The 21,192-nt window shown below is 36.5% G+C and overlaps 1 protein-coding gene across 1 annotated transcript in view; it reads left to right on the top strand.

Moving 5' to 3' along the window:
- The window catches only part of zcchc24 (zinc finger, CCHC domain containing 24), a 45,905-nt gene extending 25,770 nt beyond the window's left edge, over positions 1-20,135 (top strand). The window contains exons 3-4 of the mRNA XM_051126220.1: positions 13,948-14,112; positions 15,953-20,135. Coding sequence (XP_050982177.1) covers positions 13,948-14,112; positions 15,953-16,066 — 279 coding nt within the window. The 3' untranslated portion in view covers positions 16,067-20,135. The remainder of the gene's footprint in view (positions 1-13,947; positions 14,113-15,952) is intronic.
- The last annotated feature ends 1,057 nt before the right edge of the window (positions 20,136-21,192 follow it).

Raw genomic sequence — 21,192 nt, 5'->3', positions numbered from 1 at the left:
ATTGTTGTGCTGGTATTTTGGCAGGTTTAGGACTGCCGTGGACAGCTGACTTCCAAAGCTTTTGATATTCTTCATATTCAGTGCAGTGATTAGTTTGCAGGAGTTAACTAATGCACTTTTTCAAGAAGTTTAAGTTACATTTTAGTTTAGTAAGTTTTTACCTGTATAAGGCCAATTTTTTCCAATCTAATTAAATGTATGCATTATCTTTTATGTCGAATTCTTACATTTAATACATATAATCTAATAGTGAGACACTATAGGGCTGTTACCAATAAAATGAAATCAGTATCAACAAAATTTGTGTTCGTAATGCAGAGGTGGCACAGAATCTTCATCTTAAGTGGCATTTCAATGCATTTACACAGAGCTGTTTAAAGCAGGAGGACATAAATGCAGCTAACCTGCAGCTAACCTGCAGTTACAAATGCATAATTAATGTTTTGATGTTTAAAAAATTGATATTTGAAATAATTTGAGGGAGAAAAGAACAATGTACTTTAAATATAAAGGTAAAATCGCCAGTAGGTGGCAGCAAATCACTGCATGTGTGAGTCATTGAGTCATTCATTCAATCGATTAGTTCAAAAGGCTGATTGATTTAGTAACGAAACGCGTCGTGTGTTGCAGATGCGAAACAGCTCTACTGCAGCTTTGTTTGGAATAAAAATAGAGCAAAAACAAGAACTAGTGTGTCTAAAATGTAAGTCAGTTAATATTAACTTGTTAATTGGATTGTTTTATAAAATCAATATGACATGCATTTGTGCTGATATTTGGAGAAAAATCTATACACTTCATGTGTTATTAACCAGATCAGATGATTTAATTGTAAAAGACATTTAAAAGTCATACGGGGCAAATTTGCCGGCTTATCTTGAATTTTGGGGGATTTCTAAATGTATTTTAATTCTAAATCACACAGTGAAAGCGTGAACTCTAAATGTGCGCAGTGGTCTAACCCAGTGGTTCTCAACTCCAGTCCTTGGGGCACATTTGGCGTATGTTTCTGAATCTGACGCACTTACAGTAGTTCAGTTCATGGATCTTTCTCCTCACGAGCTGATGATCTGAATTAGGTGCGGTAAATGAGGGAGACATACAAAATGTGCAGAGCAGTGGGCCCTGAGGACTGGAGATGAGAACCACTGGTCTAACCTACATCTCATAGTGTATACGTGCACTCTGGGTGTGTTTTTGTTAGTGTTTTTGCGATATACTCGATAATGTCAAATCGCATAACGTTTAAATAACAATTACAATATTATTGTAGATGATAGTATTAGTATGTCTAATAATTTTTCAGTGGTGATTGAGAAAATCCCAGAAAATCCCTTCTCTGTCACTTACAGATGCATTTTCATGTGTAAAGTGAGAGATGTAGAGGCTTTGGGAAAAAAAGTTTATGTTGCTATAACACAACACAAGTAACAGGTTCATCCATTCTTCTGTAAAAAATAGAATATTATGAATGTATCATACAGATGTAATAAATATTTTGGAATGTTTTCATCATAATTTAATTTTTGAAATTAGATTAGAGTTCACCACGGGCTGTGTATTGGGACTGCGGGCCATATGTTTGACGCCCCTGCCCAAAAGGATTCTGTAAACCCACATATTTCAGAGCAAGTGTTAGATTGCTGTTCACTTTGGCCAAATGTCTGTTGTTTAGTGTAATCTATAACATATGTTTCAGTTCTAGAAAATGGAGGTCAGGGGACACTTGAGCGCTGCGATTCCCATCACCTCAACGTTTGGCAGAGGAATTGTCGTGTTTGTGTGCATAGTGCATTGTGTGTGACTCATTTACAACAGTCTGAACAATAGGAATCTTAATCAAAAGATTTGCAGCTAATTATCAGAGTAAACAGAGTGGTGTAGAGACTGTACCCTCAGGAATGGCTAAGTTTGATCTGTGTGTGTTTGGGCATCTATCAGCGAATCAATCTCTTCTGCATCCCGGCCAAACCAAACAGAGATTAGCAGAAAGTTGAGTTTTCTTCCCCTCGACTTCGATGTGGGGTAATTGAGCACGTTGTATCTGGTGGGACTGGTGTTCCTGTGCTGTGCGGAGTGCAGTCCCATGGGACCCGGGCAAGAGGCTCCAGCACCGGGGCCTCCATTGTTTATACTGATGGATTCCAGATGCTGGCAGAGGGAGCAGCCAAACTCCAGGGGCCTACGCCAAAAAACCAGGAAGCAGTCCAGCACTATCTGGAATACTTGGAAAACATTGCTTAGCTTTGTAATAACCTAGAAAAGAGTGAAAGGGCCAGAATCTGCATCTGAATTTTTAAACTGATTATTAGTGACCACTGACATGTGTTGGTTGCACAATTCAAAATAGTTGTTTCAAGGAATGTAAGGTCCAGGGGTATTTGCTTAAGAGAGTAGCATTAGCATCTAGTTGTTTTTGCCAAACGTTTTTGAATTGCAGTATTGCTGTGTGTCTGATTTTGTTTTGGTGAACAATGCAATACAAAAAGATTCAATTTGTTAAAGCAGCAACAAATATTTTCTTCAGTATAGTGATGTGAAACAGATTATCGAAAAACAGAATATGTAAGGTGGGGAGCAAACTGTCATTTCAGTGGAAGATTATGGCGAGTTATGGCATTTTAATAAAAATATGAGGTCAAAAAATGTGTTTTTTTTGTTTAGAACATTTAATTTTAATTTCTCACCAACTTTAAAATGACGTAACCAAAAACATACACCCCCACCCCAGCATTTATTACATCTACACTCTAAAAATGCTGGGTTAAAAACAACCTAACTTGCGTTATTTGGCAACCCAGCGCTGGGTAAATATTGGACAGAACACATGATGGGTTATTTTGACCCAGTTGGTTGGGTTAAAAGTTTTTACCAAACATGCTGGGTTGTTTTATTTAAGTCAACGATTGTTTAAAATTCTTTTGCTGCAGGCTTAAAATGGGCTGGAAATTAAAATCACACTCAGAATTATATAATAAGCAATAATCAAAAGATGAACGTTTATTATTAAGCAAGAACACCTATTGACAGAAATATAGGACAAATTGAATTTATTTGGGTGAATACAGCATAGTTTACAATATTACATACCATTAAACTCGTTTAACAATAATTTTAGAAATAAAAAATATAACATTTAAAAGTAGCATTTTAATTTAAGTATATTCAACCATTCTCTGTAACCACTTTTCACCAAAATAGTGCTAATTCTCGTGCCGGTGCGTCACCAAAATCTGAGCTGGGGGGCCTGCGAATTTTAGACAGCCGCCTCGCGTTTCACTCGTAGCTGAAAGAACGTGACTGACTCTATAACCTGCCTATAAACGATCAGTAATGAGATTAGAGAACATATTTTAACATCAAATTAAATAAAATTCCGTATTATAATGTATAAAATCAGTTTGTTATGCAAAGCAAAAGGTGTTTCCATTATGTGAAACGAACAACCGCTGCTGACGTGGCTGACTGACATCTCATCCCTGTTGCGTTGTGTAAAATAATATAATTTACAGCAGAGTAAAAGATTTTATAAATGAAGTAAAATGTATTACAAACCTTTAATTTGCAGAAGAAGTGCACAGCGGTGCTGAGAACCGCTCTCTCCTGTAAAGGAAACAAACAGCCCGCGTTCTGACTGTAACTCAGCTTTCGTCGGAGACATGCTCAATCCAGCAGATGGGTAGAAAAAAATACCCCAGCAGCTTAGTTAAATAACCCAGCATTTTTTTAGCGTGTAGAAGATGATGGCGTTATGGCATTTTAATAAAAAATACAAGGTAAAAGTAAGATTATGTGTTTAGAACATTTCATGTTCAAATTCAACATTCCATTCATTACATCTACATTCTTTAAAAAAATCCAGGGTTAAAAAAAATATGGACAAACCCACCCAGCGATTAGATTGTTTTGATGCAGTGCTTGAGTTAAATGTTTAACCCAACCTTCTGGGTAGTTTTATTTAACTCAGCTATTGGTTAAGTTGAATAAATAATAATATATTTTTTTAATTGGTTATTAAGAAATGGTCACATTTTGATTATTGCTGATGCCTCTAGTAATTATGTGTCGGATTTTTAATTTGCAACCTATTTTGGGTTTTAAGCCAGCCATATAGTCATTTCTAAACAATAGTTGAGTTAAATAAAACTATTCAGAAGGTTGCGTTAAACATTTAATCCAAACACTGGGTCAAAACTACCTGGGTTTATACATATTCCACCCAGCGCAGTTTTTAACCCTGCGTTAATTTATAGTTAATTTTTTTATGTTATATAAAAAAAATATTAAACAAAAATTATTAAATAATATACAATAAAATGAATAAATGAGGTTAAAGTATTGTTCATTGATTGTTCATGACACCTAATGCACTAACTATTTTTAATAAATTGAATCTTATTGTAAAGTGACATTACCGGTGACATCATTATAGTGCGGAGGTGTTAATGACTAGTTTGTGGAGATTAGCAGCTTCCTGCCCTTTCTCTCTATGAACACAGATCCAGTATCAGCTACTTCAGATGCTCTAACACCAATCATCAATAAAAAACGTCAAGGTTGACCCCAGGTCAGCAACTAAAGCCATACCCTGTCAACATCAACTTTTCTTGCTTTCTAATTTCTCCTTAAATTCTGTCAGTGGCTCTGCGTGATTGGATTGTTTTTCGTAACACTGAGGCATTGTGAGCGGAGAGATTTATCATTTAACAGCACACCTGTTCCCTCTTGTCAGTCTCTGCGATGCTGTCCTTGCCTTTCGGGCGTAAAAAGAGACAGCTGCACCCACAAGAAAAGGACACGGAGAGACCCAAGAAAACACTAGCCTCATTTAGCCACCCTAGTGGGGATTAATAAATAACACCAGCGTGCACCTGACTGGAATGCTTGCTCAAGTCCGGCCGTTCGCGCAGTGCTCCGGAAATCGCACACAGACGCAGCTGATGAGCTCCACACTATCATTCTTGTGTGTGGGACTCTGGGAAAGGCCATCTGCAGGCTCTGTCTTGGCCTTGGCTGAATCTCCTCATCCAGGCCAGACAGAGCTTTACTTGATCCGTTCTCACATTGTGATGCTAATGGCTTAGAGCTCTGTAACACGCGTTGGTACGTTCACGTCTGTTTACATGTACTAAACGCTGGGTTGACACCTATTTAAGTAAAGTATTTGGTAAAGTCACATCTTAAATGTCTGAATATTATCTATTAAAAAAATTAAAATTAGAATAAATAAATAATACAATAAAATGATGCAAGGCCAAGAGCTAACTTTACTTAATTTTGGTGTTATGGTGATTTTATGTTAATGCATGAAGTTAGGTTAACGTTCGACAACCACAAAGTGTATAAATTCTGTGATTTATTTATATTTATATTATCTATGTTTGAAAATCTGTTTTTTTTTTTCTTAAATTTGGAATCTAAAAATGCAATATTTAAATTTTAAGTTAAAATATTTAAATGTCATTTAATATTTTGCTGACTAATGCAAAAACTTCTATGCCGTTTAAGTTTTCAAATATTTTTTGTGGCCACTGTACATGTGTGTTTTTGTGTGTGTATGTGAAGGAAAATATTCTGCCCAGCAATTATCAGTGTTTACTGAGTTCAGTGAGTTCATGTTTACTTAAATCAGACAAATTTTGGGTGATATTTACAAGAGGCATGAAATGGAATGTTTGTGGAAGGACAGCTATCAAAGACTATGCAGGTCTCATGATTAGTCAAACATTATGCACAACTGTTTTGTACTGCATTTGTGCAGGCAAGTGAAGACTTAAAAAAAGAGAAGTGTTTGGATTTTTTGTAGTCTCCTGTTGATTCTCTGCCCCGAGAATTGACATGCATTTCCTTGCAAAACCAAACTTCAGCAGCCCGGGCCAAAGCAGTGGTTTTTTTTCAATTACCTCCAAGAATTCTCTTAAACTGCATAGTCACCCTTCCAAGAATTCCTCCATTTTGCACACAGACAAATAACATAAAAAAACAGTTAAATGTGGTACAATATTATTGAATTTGTGGCCTCTGTAGATTTACGTTCCTTCTCAAACATATGGCAAGACCCTGTAGCACGTCCATATAACTATTTTACTGCTATTACACAACAGTTTTATACAGACTATGGAGAATATTTTGAAAAATGTCATCAGGTGACTTTTAGAATTTTTATCACTTTAAAAGTGAATGTGAATTTTTAAAGTACATTTTCTGTCAGAAGATTATTTGTTTTATTCTTTTATTCATTTTAACCATTTTTTTTTTCTTTACTGATTTATTGCACTGTTTTTTGTAGCACCAAGCAGAGATGCAGTTTGGATACACTACCTGTCAAAAGTTTTTGAACAGTCAGATTTTTAATGTTTTTTAAAGAATTCTCTTCTGCTCACCAAGCCTACATTTATTTGATCTAAAGTACAGCATAAACAGTACAATTTTGAAATATTTAAAATAACTGTTTTATAATTGAACATATTTTAAAATGTAATTTATTCCTGTGATTTCAAAGCTGAATTTTAAGCATCATTACTCCAGTCACATGATCCTTTAGAAATATTTTAATATTCTGATTTGCTGCTCAAAAAAATGTATTATTATTTTTATTATGTTGAAAACAGCTGAGTAGATTTTTTCAGGTCTCTTTGATGAATATAAATTTCAGAAGAATAGCATTTATCTGAAATAGAAATGGTATAGTGTATAATGTTACAAATGCTTTTTATTTCAGATAAATGTTTTAAATATTGATAATCATAATATACTAATAAAAATGTTTCTTGAACAGCAAATCAGCATATTAGACTGATTTCTGAAGGATCAAGTGATGCTGAAGGAGTAATTTTACTGTTTTTTTTTCTGTACTCAAATAAATGCAGGCTTGGTAAGCAGAAAACTTTAAAAAACAACAACAACAAAAACATAAAAAAAAAAAAAAAACGTTTGGTGGTGTATATTTACCTACTTTAAAAAGTGGATTAAATATCTGTTTCAAAAGTGATTTATAAATGCACTGTTCTTTTTGTGAACTCGCCCCCGACCAGACCCTTCGTACCATTTCCCGCTCCTTTAAGTCTTATCTCTTTCCAAACACTGAATCCCTATCTCTCACTTTTCTCCTCTGGCACCCTTTTGTTAATCTATATAGTCTTAATTGAAAACAGAGGGCTGGTCTGAAAAGGGACTTTAGAGTTTCTCATGTTATACCAGTGTGGAACCCATCTGCTTCTGATTTCCTTCCCCCTTCAGTCCTGTAGGGCCTGATTGGAGGAACGTCTCCAGCTGTGAGCGATGACTGCCGTGCTGTGGTATTTGTCCTGTTGCGGGGAGGTTGGCTCTGCTGCTAGGACAGCCAGATTGCCCCCCCCCCCTCCTCTTTCAGCCTCCATTGGGAACACAGCTGGAGGGATGGTGAGAGGAGACGCTCGATCTGATCCCCTTTCACCATAAGTGTTTACAGTCACTGGATACTTCGATCTCTTCGATCTCTTCGATGTCTCAAGCATTCAGCAAGCTTAGAAATTTTCTGCTGAGTGACCCCGCTGTCATTTAAGGCCGCTAGGATTAACAATGTGGAACAAGATTCACCTTACTAAGTGCTGACAGGCAGTAAATATTTTGTGCGTACGTGTTTATGACGAGTGGCTAGTTTTGTCTATTTTTGCTCCAAAAAATAACTTTATAACTCCCTCGGACAGCTGGATAGTGAGGGTTCTTTCTTCAAAAACCCTCTTAAAGCTAATGCATATTGCATTTGAAGTAAACATTGACTTGCTGCAGGATGGGAGAGACATATCAAACATCAGCTATTCATTCACTGTTGCTCTTATCGATTTCCCTTCCTGTCTTAAGCTGTGTTTTCATTGGACAAACAACCAGATTGATTTACACAAACCTGCTGTGTCCATTAAGCTCGGGTTGGGTTAAAATGGTCACATTACTTCTAGAGCAATGCACTGGGTAGAACTGTGTAAACACAAATCTGCAACACACAGGCTTTGGTCAGGATGTGTTTAGACTGTGGCGTTACAGTCAACGCCATTAGTTTGTCATTTCCCTGGTGGTGACTGTAAGTAGAGCGTACTCTCCGTTGCCTTATTTCCTCTGAGATTGTTGCATTTGGATAAAAACAAGTGTTTTGTTTTGAGCAATTGCTTATTTTGTGGGAGGAATATTCTCAGAGTTAAAACAATAGGATGATCAATTTTGGGTTTGTGGGTTTGTGGATTTCTGATGTGGTGGTTAGCGCAAGACTAATGTGTTTCAAATGAGCAACAAGTAGTTTATTTTCTGTCATTTATTTAAAGAAAAAAATCCATCTTTTTAATTTTGTTATTTTAATCATATTGAACAAAATATTGTTAAAATTGTATTTCCTTTCCATTTGTGCTCTAGAAAGCTTAGCTTCTCCCTGTGAGCTACAGAATGTCTAAATGTCAAATTCACCAGGTTTCCTTCACACTGCCAGTGTAGCTCTATTGGTCTAAAATCTATTAAAAACACAACCAAAATAGGTCAGACTGCTGTAAACAGAATATCATGTGTGTCCTCTGGCGCTTGCCCAGAGACCTCTGCAGTGCTGGATATATAGAGCCTTTTTCACAGACTTGTGAATTCTTCGAGGCTGCTGATCAGATCTCTCTCGTAGAGATGCCGTAACTTACGAGTACCTGTCCGGTCTTGTCCAGTTGCGATTCGAGGAGATCTGCCCACTATTTGCTTTGTGGTACAGTTTTTGTTTAGCATACAAGGTAACCCATGTTTATATTCCAACCCTATATACTGTATATACATTACTGGTCAAAAGATTGGAAGATTTTTTTAATGTTGCTGAAAAAGGTCTTTTATGCTCATCAAGGCTGCATTTATTTGATTAAACATACAGTAAAAACGATATTATTGTGAAATATTTTTACAATTTAAAATAATTGTTTTCTTTTTGAATATATTTGAAGATGTAATTTATTCCTGTGATGGCAAAACTAAATTCTGAGCAGCCATATAGGGCTGTCACTAATGATTATTATGAGTTATTGGTCGATTATCTGACGATTAATCAAGTAATTATCATATAATAGATTTTTTTGTGATAATAAAAATAGATCCATATGAACAATATACTTTAATATGACTTAAAATACATATATCAATGAAGCAACAATAATTGGTTCAAATATAGTATCAAAATTAGTGCTGTCAAACGATTAATCCAAAAAAGTTTTTGTTTACATAATATATGTGTGTATACTTTGTATATTTATTATATATAAATAAATACAAGCACATGCATGTATATATTTAAGAAAAATAAATTTTATTTATATATTAAAAATATTTATATATAACAAAATATAAGAATATAAATATATAAATGTATATACATGTAAATATTATCAAAATATATACTAAATGTGTGTGTAGTTATATATGCATAATAAATATACACAGTACACATACATATATTATGTAAACAATAACTTATTTTGTGATTAAATGATAGCGCTAATCAAAAGCAAGTAATCATATGGTATTATTCAACAAAACTGTTAAAATACATAATGTATTATAAACAACAGAGATAATGTACATTACGCATTACAACAAATGAATGCAGAGGGTGCCAATGACCTGACTAATGTTTTTACACTTTACCATGCGATCTAATCTTTGTTTAAAATTGACTAAACAACATTTAATTCAAATGTCCTCTTAATCTTTAATATTTGGCCTTTTCTTAATGACAGAAATAGTACAGCCACTGTCATTTCTTGAATATGTAAACATCAAAACGTGTAAACTCAGAGCGAGGGTTTAAACTTTTATCGTGTAAATAATTCAAATGCATAAACCTACATTGCATATATTTACTTGTATCATACCGTTTGTGTATTCACAATAGAATGATGCTTTATTATGCATATATAATTTTAAATGAGTTAATATATCATGCAGCCTTGGAAAACGGTCTAATACTGTGTTTCGTAGATTTTCGTCAGTGAAATGCGCCATTTCCGGTAAAGCGAGGATTTTTTTTCAAATGCAATAATACATTTTAAAATTTATATAGGCCTATAGTGACATCTTTTAGCCTGTAAATATATAATATATTGTATACTGTGTAAATATGTATTGCATATTTGTAAAAAGGTTTGATGGCATTTGAGGCATAGCCTCCTTTTGATGTACAGAAATACGATATGAAGTTTTAACTCTGTCCACTCATGAACTAATACTATTCTCAAAAACAGCTCATCTGGTACACACCTGAGTTTCAGGCCATGGGGCAGTCTTTGACATGAAAATCGAACTTCATGCTGAGTTAATTACTAAATGTTTGAAGAAAACCAGTGATGGAAAGCAGTGGTTCTGACACCAGATATCACTGATTGTTTTGCCTGTTTTCCGAATTTAGGACCTCACCCACACCAGACCACCAACATCACGATAGCATAGGGACTGGCACCATCATAGGGATGGCCTTGCGTCAGACTTTCTATGAAGTTTGAAAGTATGGCCAAAACAACAGCCACAACGGTCATGCTTTCCAGCTGTTGTCAAGAGTTCTATTGACAGGGTTGACTCATAGTGTTTAAGGTTGGGGAGGAGAGCTTTTTGCATGCAGTGTGTCAGTTGGCCAGTTGGCTCTGGGTGGATGGGAGCAGATGCTAATAAATGATATCACTGCTTTTTCGCTCATATGGGACCTGGAACTTCATTTCCAAATCCTCTCACCAGTAAAGCAGCTTTAGGCCTCCGTATCCCCATAACCGTGTGGAATAAACACTCCGGTAGCCAGTGATTTGCTATGCAAGATTACACACAGTTGGATGCATGGATTCACATCCTAAATCCTGTGTAGTGTCACAGCAATTCGGTAAAAATCGTAGAGTATGTGCTCATAGTGCACTACTACTAGCCACTTTCCTGTTTTCTTTTTAGCCGAGCTGAGTCAAAAAGGAAGCAGGGAGTATGTAACAATGTACACTCTGTGACCAGAAAAAGCATATTGAGACCACACCGTAATTATCTGTTGAGGTTTGAATTCACTTACATAATTAAAATCATTAGAATTCCCCATATACAGAGTTCTCGAATTTGTGTAGTGGTTTGGAGTCTGAACTCTCCAGCAGAAGTCTGCCACACCACACATAGCATCTTGTTCAGTTTAGAAGAGAAAAAAAAAACACATCACATTTCAAGTTAGCAGCTCTCTGTAAGTATCACCATTTTGTTAAGATGTTTTTTCTGTTTTTGCAGTGCAGCATAGAATCAGTGGTGACAGAGTTTGACAGACTTGAGTTAAACGTTTTGTGCGTATTTGGTTTGGACAAACTTTGACCAAAATGATGTTTGTGATGCTCAAGGGAAAAACTTAGCCTTTTCTTTTGCTGTTGTAAAGGCCTAGATATTGATGTAAGCGCTGATTCACTTTGTTGAAACTACTCCCATAATAAAGTCCTTGTGAAAATATTTTCTGTTGTATAAGAAACAAAAAGCCTGTCCTATATACTTTAGTAATTAGTAATTTCTTTTGTTCACTATGTTTGCTACGGAATTTCTTTTCTATTTAACAGCAAGAAAATGTATATGTGCACAATGTTTCAAACAAAGACTTCGCCATTTTGATGAGTTTATTTTGTGCTATTCATATTTTACTAAATTTATACTAAATTCATATTTTTCGTACTGTTTCGAAAATTTTTTTAGTTGGTTAAACACATTGTGCAAGTGCTCATTCATATTTTTATCATATTGTCTACGATAATATTGTATTTGTTGTTTCAACAATGTGCAATTTGACAAAACACGCCCAGAGCATATTTAGAGTTTACACTTTCACTGCGTGATTTAGTCTATTAAAATACATTTAGAATTTCCCCAAAATTCACGATAAGGTGACAAATATACCCCCTTATGACTTGTTATTATATAATCATCTAATATAGTTAATATCACACAAAGCGTACAGTTCTTTTCATATAGGCCTGTCAGAACAATTGGAAATGTGACACTGATTTAATAAAACAGTCCAGTGAATAAGAAGTTAATATTAATTTGGTTACATTTCAGACACCAGTTCCTGTTTTTGCTCTTTTTTTGTAAAAATAGTTTCAAACAAAGCCACAGCAGAACTGTTTTGTATCTGAAACCGGGTTTTCATCCAAAGTTGTGAATGTAACTTCTTCGCAAAAATGGAATATCGCATAAAACATTTGCGAATAAGCACCATAAGTACCATAAGTTTCCATCCAATGAGTCAAAGAGAACAAAATCGTCACTTCCCGATCAGTGTTGGGGGTAACGCATTACAAGTAACACAAGTTACATCATCAGATTACTTTTTTCAAGTAACTAGTAAAGTAATGCATTACTTTTTAATTTAGCAGAAAATATCTGAGTTACTTTTCCAAATAAGAATGTCAAACTTGCAATAATTTATCTATTTAATCCCAATGTATTAATTAGCGTTTTTGCTGCTGACTTTCAATGATCCGATTCAACCATATTAATAAGCAAAAATGACTTAGATAAACATCACTTTTTTATTGCTTAATTTGCCAAAAATATAACTTTTTTAAATTAAAAACAAATAAGCAAGACAAGTCTAGCTAAGGAAAAAAAAAACTAAGTAACTCAATTAGTTACATTTTTTTAGGAAGTAACACAATATTGTAATGCATTACTTTTAAAAGTAACTTTCCCCAACACTGTTCCTGATAAAACTGCCACTAAATATCACTAATGTTTTTTTTTTTTACTGCTTGGTACAACTTGGCTCCTTGGCTGTCAACAAGAGGAACGTCTGTACTTCCTTAACAGACCACGAAACAACTATTTTTTGGTTGTTAAGAAAAAAAGATGCGTTTTGTTTAAAAAAAGTTGCGTTTGATTGTTCGCTGGCTATGCTGATTTAAATCTAACTTTCTAAGTTCAAATTTTGATTCTCTCCAGCCAATCATTGATCAGCAGAGTTTACATGTTACATTTTGGAAATGGTACAGCTCGCTTGGAACCTCAGCCGAGGTGCTACTGAAAAACACTCTACACAGTGGAAAAGCACCATAAGAAAAGTAGGAGCTGTGCAATGAGATCGGTCTGCTGGTTAGTTAAATTATCCCGTCCCATAGTGCAAAGTCACATGACTTATTTGGTGCACATGGAGGAATTTATTTGCAAAATGCTTTCCCATCTCCCATTATTAGCATTAACCCTTTTTCGCACAATTCAAAAACCACCTCAAGTAAGCTGAAAAAAAATTGGCGAACTAAAGGTTTTTTTTGTTTGTTTTTTTTTTCTCGAATTTTTGTTCGAAACTTGTTTCTGATGCAATACTTAAAAATGCTCATAAAAACAGGGTGATGGAAACAGCTTCTGAGCAACACACAACAGTGTTTTGTTACTGAATCAGCCGTTTGAATAAATCGGTTGAATGAATGACTCAATGACACCTACTGGCGATTTTAGCTTTATATTTAAAGTCTATTTTCCCTTTTTCCCTAAAATGATTTCAAATATTACTATTAAATAAAATACCAGCACAACAGCATGCCATCGCCTTATTATCGCACACCCCTAAAGTGCAACTTCCCAGAATTAATTTGCTTGATAATCATAAGTTAAAGGTCTCAAAAATAATATTCAATTTTCCACTCTGATCTACAACTGAATAAAAATGTCAAAGCTGTTTATACAATACAACTGCATGATGATCACCAGCTGTTACGTTTTTAAAGAAAAACAGAAGAGTATTGTCATCAAAGATTGTGTGCAATGCTTTACTTATTTGCATAAAATTTGGTCAGTCACAAATTTATACAAATGTTTGGCAATCCACAGAAGCTTCAAATTGTTTCCGAGCTGCACTAAAGTCAAAACTGCTTCAGCTGATCGGATGAATGTATTTCTTCTGAGCTTAACTCTCATTAATCAGACACCGTCTCTGATATGTCTTCTCAGGCAAGACCCAAAGGCGAAGGACTGACTCCATACCAAGGCAAGAAGAGGTGCTTTGGTGAATACAAGTGCCCTAAGTGCAAAAGGAAGTGGATGAGTGGAAACTCCTGGGCCAACATGGGACAGGAATGCATCAAATGCCATATCAATGTTTATCCTCATAAACAGGTACGGTATCTGTCTTTTAACAGCTCATATAATGTGATACTGTATTGCTAAAACGCTACATGCAGGTTTTTCTAATCTGTCAGTTAAGTGAGTAAGCACATATGGTGTAAACTTCCAAGAAGTTCTTATGGATGGGGCCCAGCAGGTACCCTTGAAACCTGAGACACAAACTCAAGGCATCCGTCTAACCCAAATACCCCTTGAACTCAAGAAGGGGTCATTTTTCAGGAAGTCGCTGAACACTGAATTCAACTAAAAGTGGTGACCCACTACAGTACTTCCACATGAAACACATTTTTAGGTTGTTATTTTGTAGTATACACAATAAGGCAAGAATTAAAGCATTCTGTAGACTTGCTGGTTAACCTTGTTTTTAAAGAGGCACTACATGGGTTCTAGGCAAGTAAGCATGTGAATGGATGTTTTAGTAGTTCTCGGGAGGAAGCATTCACTGCAGTTACCTTCCCTACAAGTAGTTTTGCATCCAAATGCATTAGCAGCCGTCGTAGCGAAGGAACCAGCTGTTGAGAAAGGCCAACTCTTCCACAGGACAGAGTATTATGGCTAATTCCCTTCTGACAAGCAAATTCTTTAGCTTTTCAGTCTCACCTACTTAACATGTTTCCTGCAGTAAGCGTGCGAGATGTGCAGCGCACTGCAATATATATCAAAAAGCCTTTAAGGGTTTGCAGCTGGCCGCCTTTCCCTGAAACCCAAGCAAACATATGAAAATTTCTGTTTTTATTATTCTCTCACAATGGAAATCATTCTTCCAAGTAGTGCAGTATGGAAATCGCTCAATACACCCGATCGTACGCCGTAAAGTATTTTATATCTCCAGCCCCTCCCGACGGACGATTAAGAGAAAGTATCTCAGTAGTGCCAATGCCACACTGCTGCATAAGCCTGAGCCAGAACGTGCTCGAGAGGCAGGCGTCCGGAGATCCCTGCTTTTATCATTCTCATATTTAACGACATGCACAGGGAACACGGCTGACATCTTTACAGTATGAGAGCAGACATGGAGCAGAGGTATTATATAAAGTCCTCCCAAGCTTCCTGGGTTTTTTTTTTTTCGACTTCGGCAGGAATTTGTTCTGCTTATTAAGAGCATTGGGCTGAAGTTGCCAAATTATTAATTCGCAGAGGTATTAGACATTTCCTCTTATTATCATTCACAAAAGCCTTTGGCTCGCAAGCAAACACTCCCTCGGGTTGCAGCGCTGTCTCCTCCCAATGGCCCGTCGTAACCTGGTTTTCCGTAATTCACGGAGCGCAACTGAGACGTACAGGAAAGAATAACAAGATTGTAAAATGATCTTCCAAAAGCAATGGGTGGGAAAACAAATAATTGCAGAAGTATTATTTGTGATCAACAGCCAAAAAGATTTGGCTCGTGCACATTCTCAGTGTCTTTTGTGACGCGTCCAAGACAAAGATTCGCTATAGAGTCTTCTCTCCCTGGTTGTCGTCTTGAGCGATGGAATCCTGTAGGCATCTAAACTTGCTTGGAATTCTCCTGCTAAATTATTGAGGGGTGAAAAAAAACCGAAATGAAGTTTTAATAACAAAACATGTACTGCTGGCAGCGATTACAAACACAACAAGGACGAATTGGTTCTTGATAGCCGTCCTAAACAAATTTCTGACACACCCCTGCGGTTGGTCCGTTGCGGTTTGCGACTTGGACCTACGAGATCCTGATACTTCATCTCCAAAACCATATCTCCAAAGAGTCTAGCCAAACACTAAAAGAAGTCTCCAGTTTCAACCTGACTGATGTTGTGGACAGAAATACACATGCGCTCAAAGTGTGATTCACATGTTCTGCTCCTCTCAGCGTCCTTTAGAGAAACCCGACGGCCTGGATGTTTCCGACCAGAGCAAGGAACACCCGCAGCATCTGTGCGAGAAGTGCAAAGTCCTGGGCTACTACTGCCGCCGCGTGCAATAAGGAGGATCCCGAAGGTCATCTCCGCCCTTTCTTATCGCTTCACCTACCAAGTGCTCCAAGAAAAAGTGAAAAGTGCCAAAATATTCATGTAAATATCTCTAACGCTAGTAATGGCTTTGTGTATCAGTAGCATGCAACGCATTTATTGTGTATAACGGACGATTGAATATGTTCGGGACAGTATTTCTATCCGTACGGGACGCGGTGGATTACCTCACCATTGCGTCCCCTGATTGTGTGTTTACAGACTCTCCCTTCATTCTCCCTGCCAAGTGAACTACGAGGATGTGCCGAGCACTAAAGGTGTCGCGCTAGTTTGCTCGAACAAGGGCCCAGTGTGCCTTTGCAGAGTTTTTGGGTCAATAGCACATCATATTAACTGTGAATTAACAGAGGGACAATGGACTTTCCATCCCTAGCTTTTGTGTCACATATTTATTTATGTTTGTATATCGTTTCGTAGTGCAATTGAATTAACTAAACTGGGATAATTTCATCTGTGTTTATATCTGGACAGGTTTTGTCTAACCCCACCTCTTGCCATTAGAAACTACTGTAGAATAGAACTTTCTAATGCTTCGGATTAGCACGTCAGGTCGTTTATATCTTTCACGTACTTGTATGAATTGCCAAATGCGAGATATTTTTGTCAAGTTGGTTAAATGCAGCCCTGGAGGCATTTGAATGGAGTTGTTGGCAACTATGCAAAACCATTGCAGCTTATGCAGAGTCATCGGCTCCTTTACATTGTTGTGGAGTGGACGACCGAAACAAAGCCATGGCTAGCTGATCGTCACCGTCCTTTGAAATGTGATTATGTATGTTGTTGCCAGAGAACTGCTTCAAACGTCTTAGTGTTTTGGTACAGGGGTCAAAATGTGAGTTTTCAGTCCATGCGCTAACATTTCAAAACATATAACGCCTGTTCTTCGCTGAGATATTGCCTCAGGATAAAGAGTGTGTCTGAATGACACATCTCAGATGAAATAGCGTGCATGTGTCTTACATAAACACTGCTCTAGAAAATGTCATTAATTCATTTCATTATGTAACTTTTATGATTAAATTCAAAATGCGTCATTCACATCCTTCGCTCTTAAAAAATAAAGGTTACAAAAGGTTTCCACAGCAGTGCCACAGAAGAACCTTTTGTGTTAGCAAACAGTTTTTAGAAGTTCTAAAGAACCCTCTTCCACTTTTCCAACGAAACCTTTGTGCAATCGAATGTTAAATGGAGAGCGCAGATGCATAAAAAACCTTTATTTTAAAGAGTTTTCAATTTGACCCTTGCACTAAAATGTATCATTAAAGAAATTCTCCGTTGTTTACACAAGCATTCTGATCATGCTTCAGAATGAAATCCTTAATTTTGAACGTTTTTAATCGCCTAACCCCATATATGTATGTTTATTCATTAGCTGCAGATGTTTAAACTGTGATTTTTGGGAAGCATTTTCGATCTGAGTGGACAAATATATGGTTGTAAAGGGAAAAGAAGGACAAAGTAAGTAATGCTGAAGAGTTTTTCGGGTACATTTGATTGATCAGAAGACTTTTGGAGAGAGATGTGTTATTGAGGATGTTAATATTAAGATGGAAGTGTGTACAGTTACCTCTTGTTATGGCTCACACAAAGTACTAATCGATCATATTTGAGTGCGAGTCAGGATTATCGAACAATAAATGTATCTTTACGTGTTCCAGTGATAAGTCGTAGACGGATATTGTGAGATTTGACATCGTTGCGTTGTTAATCCTAGATGTACATATGAAGTTAAACACATTTACATGGTAAATACAATGTGTATAATTGTTTACTTATCTTTGGAGTCCACATATTTTCTGGTGAATATTAGATAATGCTTCATTTATTGGGATAAACTCAGATGAAGATAGGAATTTTGTCTGAAGGGAATGTTTAGTGCCTTACCACAGTTTGGTTATGAGAAGTCAGGATTTTCGCCAAGGAATGTCATGTATGATGCTGAGGAAGTAAAAGAGCCGAATAGATGTCTGAAATATAAACCAGCTCATTTTACTTTGAGTTTCTGATGAGAAATTCAAGGAATATAAACTGCCAGGGAGTCAATCATTGGATCACCGTTGAATAAAAACAAGGCTCTGTAAGTCGCTACTTTGTTCTTTGGACGTCATCATTGTTTCTGAGAGCCGTTATTTCTTGGTAACTGTGTTTTTCTGGTGTTGCTAATGGCTTCGCTGTGGGTACATTCTTACACGCCAAGGTTTACTTCAGGCCTCATTTAGGGTGGAATGAGTTACTCTGCTTTTTGATAAACACCGTAATGAATGGCGTAATGAAAATAACCAGTGGGAAAAAAAAGAAAAAAAAAAGGATTACCTTGGATTCATCATAATCATTGCTGTTCACCCATAGCTGGTAGCCTACACATAACAATTCCCTTGCATCTTTGGGATCAATGACCGAATGCACCACTAGATCAAGGCCTTGTTATTAAATTTGCTTTGTTATTGCAAAATAGTTGCATTGCACTATATATACGTGACTAAAATGAAAACAGTGAGTTTTGTAAATGTTTTACGTGCAGATTTACGTAAATGAGCTTCCCCTATTGAAAGAAAGACAGAGCTTGTGGTATTGAGAGTGTACATGCATTTAAAACTATACAAAGTGCTTTTTTGCGCATGTGTTTTTGTCTTGAAATACATATACTTGACTTTTATAGCTCACTTTCAGTATAAACGTGTTATTTTCTATTAAAGGTATGTGTATTTTGGAAACAATATAGATAATGAAGATTTTGGAGCAGTTTGATATCCAGACAAGATTTTTGTTCGTTTTTACCCTTATAAAGATACTAGTATGTGTTTTGTGTATATATTCGATTACCATCATTATCAAGTTAGCTATTTCAAAATGTTATGATGCAATATTAAAACTTTGTATGTGAAAAAGGGCAAAATGCTGAGATGCAAAAGAGCTGGGAGTTTTGTTGTTTCCTTTGATGTTTTACAATAATCGTTGGTTATATCCTACAGAAATATTTATGGAAGGATTTTGTTCTTTTTTTTAACAATTCAATTCTTTTTTGTATAAAATATGCAACAGAAGCTACTCTATGAAGAAAATATTGATGACTACATAGAATATTATTCAAAAGTTGGTACATAATTATTACGCCCTTACAAGCCATTTTATTTGTGTTTTGTTATTCTAGATGTTATCGGTATATAGTAACCGTACCTTTTACGAGCATACTTGTGCTTCGGCGTTGTTTCGAATCTTTGCGTGTCTGCTATACAGCATGAATGTTTTGATTTGCATTTATAGGAACCTATAACACTCGTTCTAACATCACAAACAGCTGTTTTTTTTTTTTTTTATAAAATAACAGAGACTGACTCACACACTGTAAGTCGTAGGGCCTTTTTACTGCGGTGTTTTCTAGACGCAAAACAGTGGCAAAAAGACGTGATTAACTCCAGTCATTGACCATAACACTGAATTGCACGTACAAAGCTTGTGTTAGTGAATCAGGCCCATACTGTATGAAACTGTGAGCTCTAGTTAGCCGTCTCCAGTTACTGCCAAGTCCAGGAATGATGTCGAAATATTTTTCCTCGTATGTAAAAATGGAAAAAAATCAAAGACTATTTTTCGAACAAGTGTGTGGGACTGAAGTTTGCATGTGCATGTTTTTTAAACCGTTTGTGCAATGTATTCTTATTTAATATTAATACTTGTTTAATTCTTGCCAAGGTATCTTTTGTAGAATACACCTCTCTAATTGTTAGTCATTAATAAATGCCTCTATTCACTCCTAGGATTTCCAGTACCATTACTAGATTTACTGAATGTACTGATTTAACACTCATGTTTGTAATGTCTGTAAAATATTTGTCATCATATTGGAGTGGACCGAGCGACAGAAAGCGCCGATGAGGGGAATGTACTAGGATGTGGGACGAGCTGAAATCTGTCGCTCCGTGTCCATGAAACGGCATTCCGATATGTGCCTTATTTGTTAGTTAGGAAAACTGAAGACTGTGCTTTTAGAAGTTTGTTCGATTAAAACATTGACTAAATGAATCATGACTCTGTTTCATTTTTTGCACACAGTGATATATAGTTCTGTTCAGTCTGTGCCAAATATACATACGGCCTGTTTTTGGATTTCAACATGTTCTTTGGCCCGCGTCTGGGTGTTGGGAAATTGTGTCCATTTTAAATCAGTCACGCTGACGGCAGTATGGACTGATTAATTATTTAGATACGGTCCTTGGGAATGATGCTTGTGTAATTGAAAACCATAGTCCAAAGCCTCGGGGAACAGTTGTCATTCTGACATCACATTCATTTACTGTGGAACAGCCCGAAGAGCGTTACTTTTAGTTTCGACCTCGCCCGGTCTTCGCAACAGCGCAGGTTTGAAGCCACAGATGTGTACTTTTTCACTCGACCTAATTACTTGTAATGATTGTAAACACATGAGCGCTGTATGTGAACGTTAGGACTTGGCGATGACGCTGGCTTTGCTCTCGAAGCCAACTTTAAGTAATTGGTCTACACATTCCAAATCCCTTAAACTTCACTAGAGGGTGGAGGCCCAAATTATATCAAGTTTGTTGCAACAATGCAGACTTAAACAGAAAGGGAATGAGAATGTCTCTATAGCAACAATGCAATCGGAGAAGTCAAACAAACCAGTTGTGAGTTCAGACCCCATATGGTTTCGTTTAGGAAAGAGCACTGTTTTCCACAAAGGTTCATAATTTACTTTCATAAGGCATTACTGTGATAAGCTACACCTACACGCCGTCTAAGACGGACTGCTCATTTTCATTTCAGGGTATGTGAGTGTCAGCTGGCTGCAGTTATAATGGAACACATCTGACAAACTCGTGTTCCCAACTGTCTCTGCGACTATTGTACAAACATGTTCAGAAGATTCTGGCTGAATGTTTAATGTTGGAGGTGGAGAATCCTCACAGCCAAACAGGATGTCATATCCTGCTTTAGGGGGACAGGAAATCTTGTCGCTGGTTAGAGTCTAAAAAAAGGTTTGGGATCATTCTCAGGAAGATTTAAAAAGCATGCCACGCAACCAGATATACTGCCGCAGTTGTAGACGGTCCTCATCTGGAAA

This window comes from Labeo rohita, chromosome 13, assembly GCF_022985175.1.
Source record: "Labeo rohita strain BAU-BD-2019 chromosome 13, IGBB_LRoh.1.0, whole genome shotgun sequence".
Classification (NCBI taxonomy): domain Eukaryota; kingdom Metazoa; phylum Chordata; class Actinopteri; order Cypriniformes; family Cyprinidae; genus Labeo; species Labeo rohita.
The sequence above is the reverse complement of the archived record's forward strand: the minus strand, read 5'-3'. Positions and strand labels throughout refer to the sequence as shown.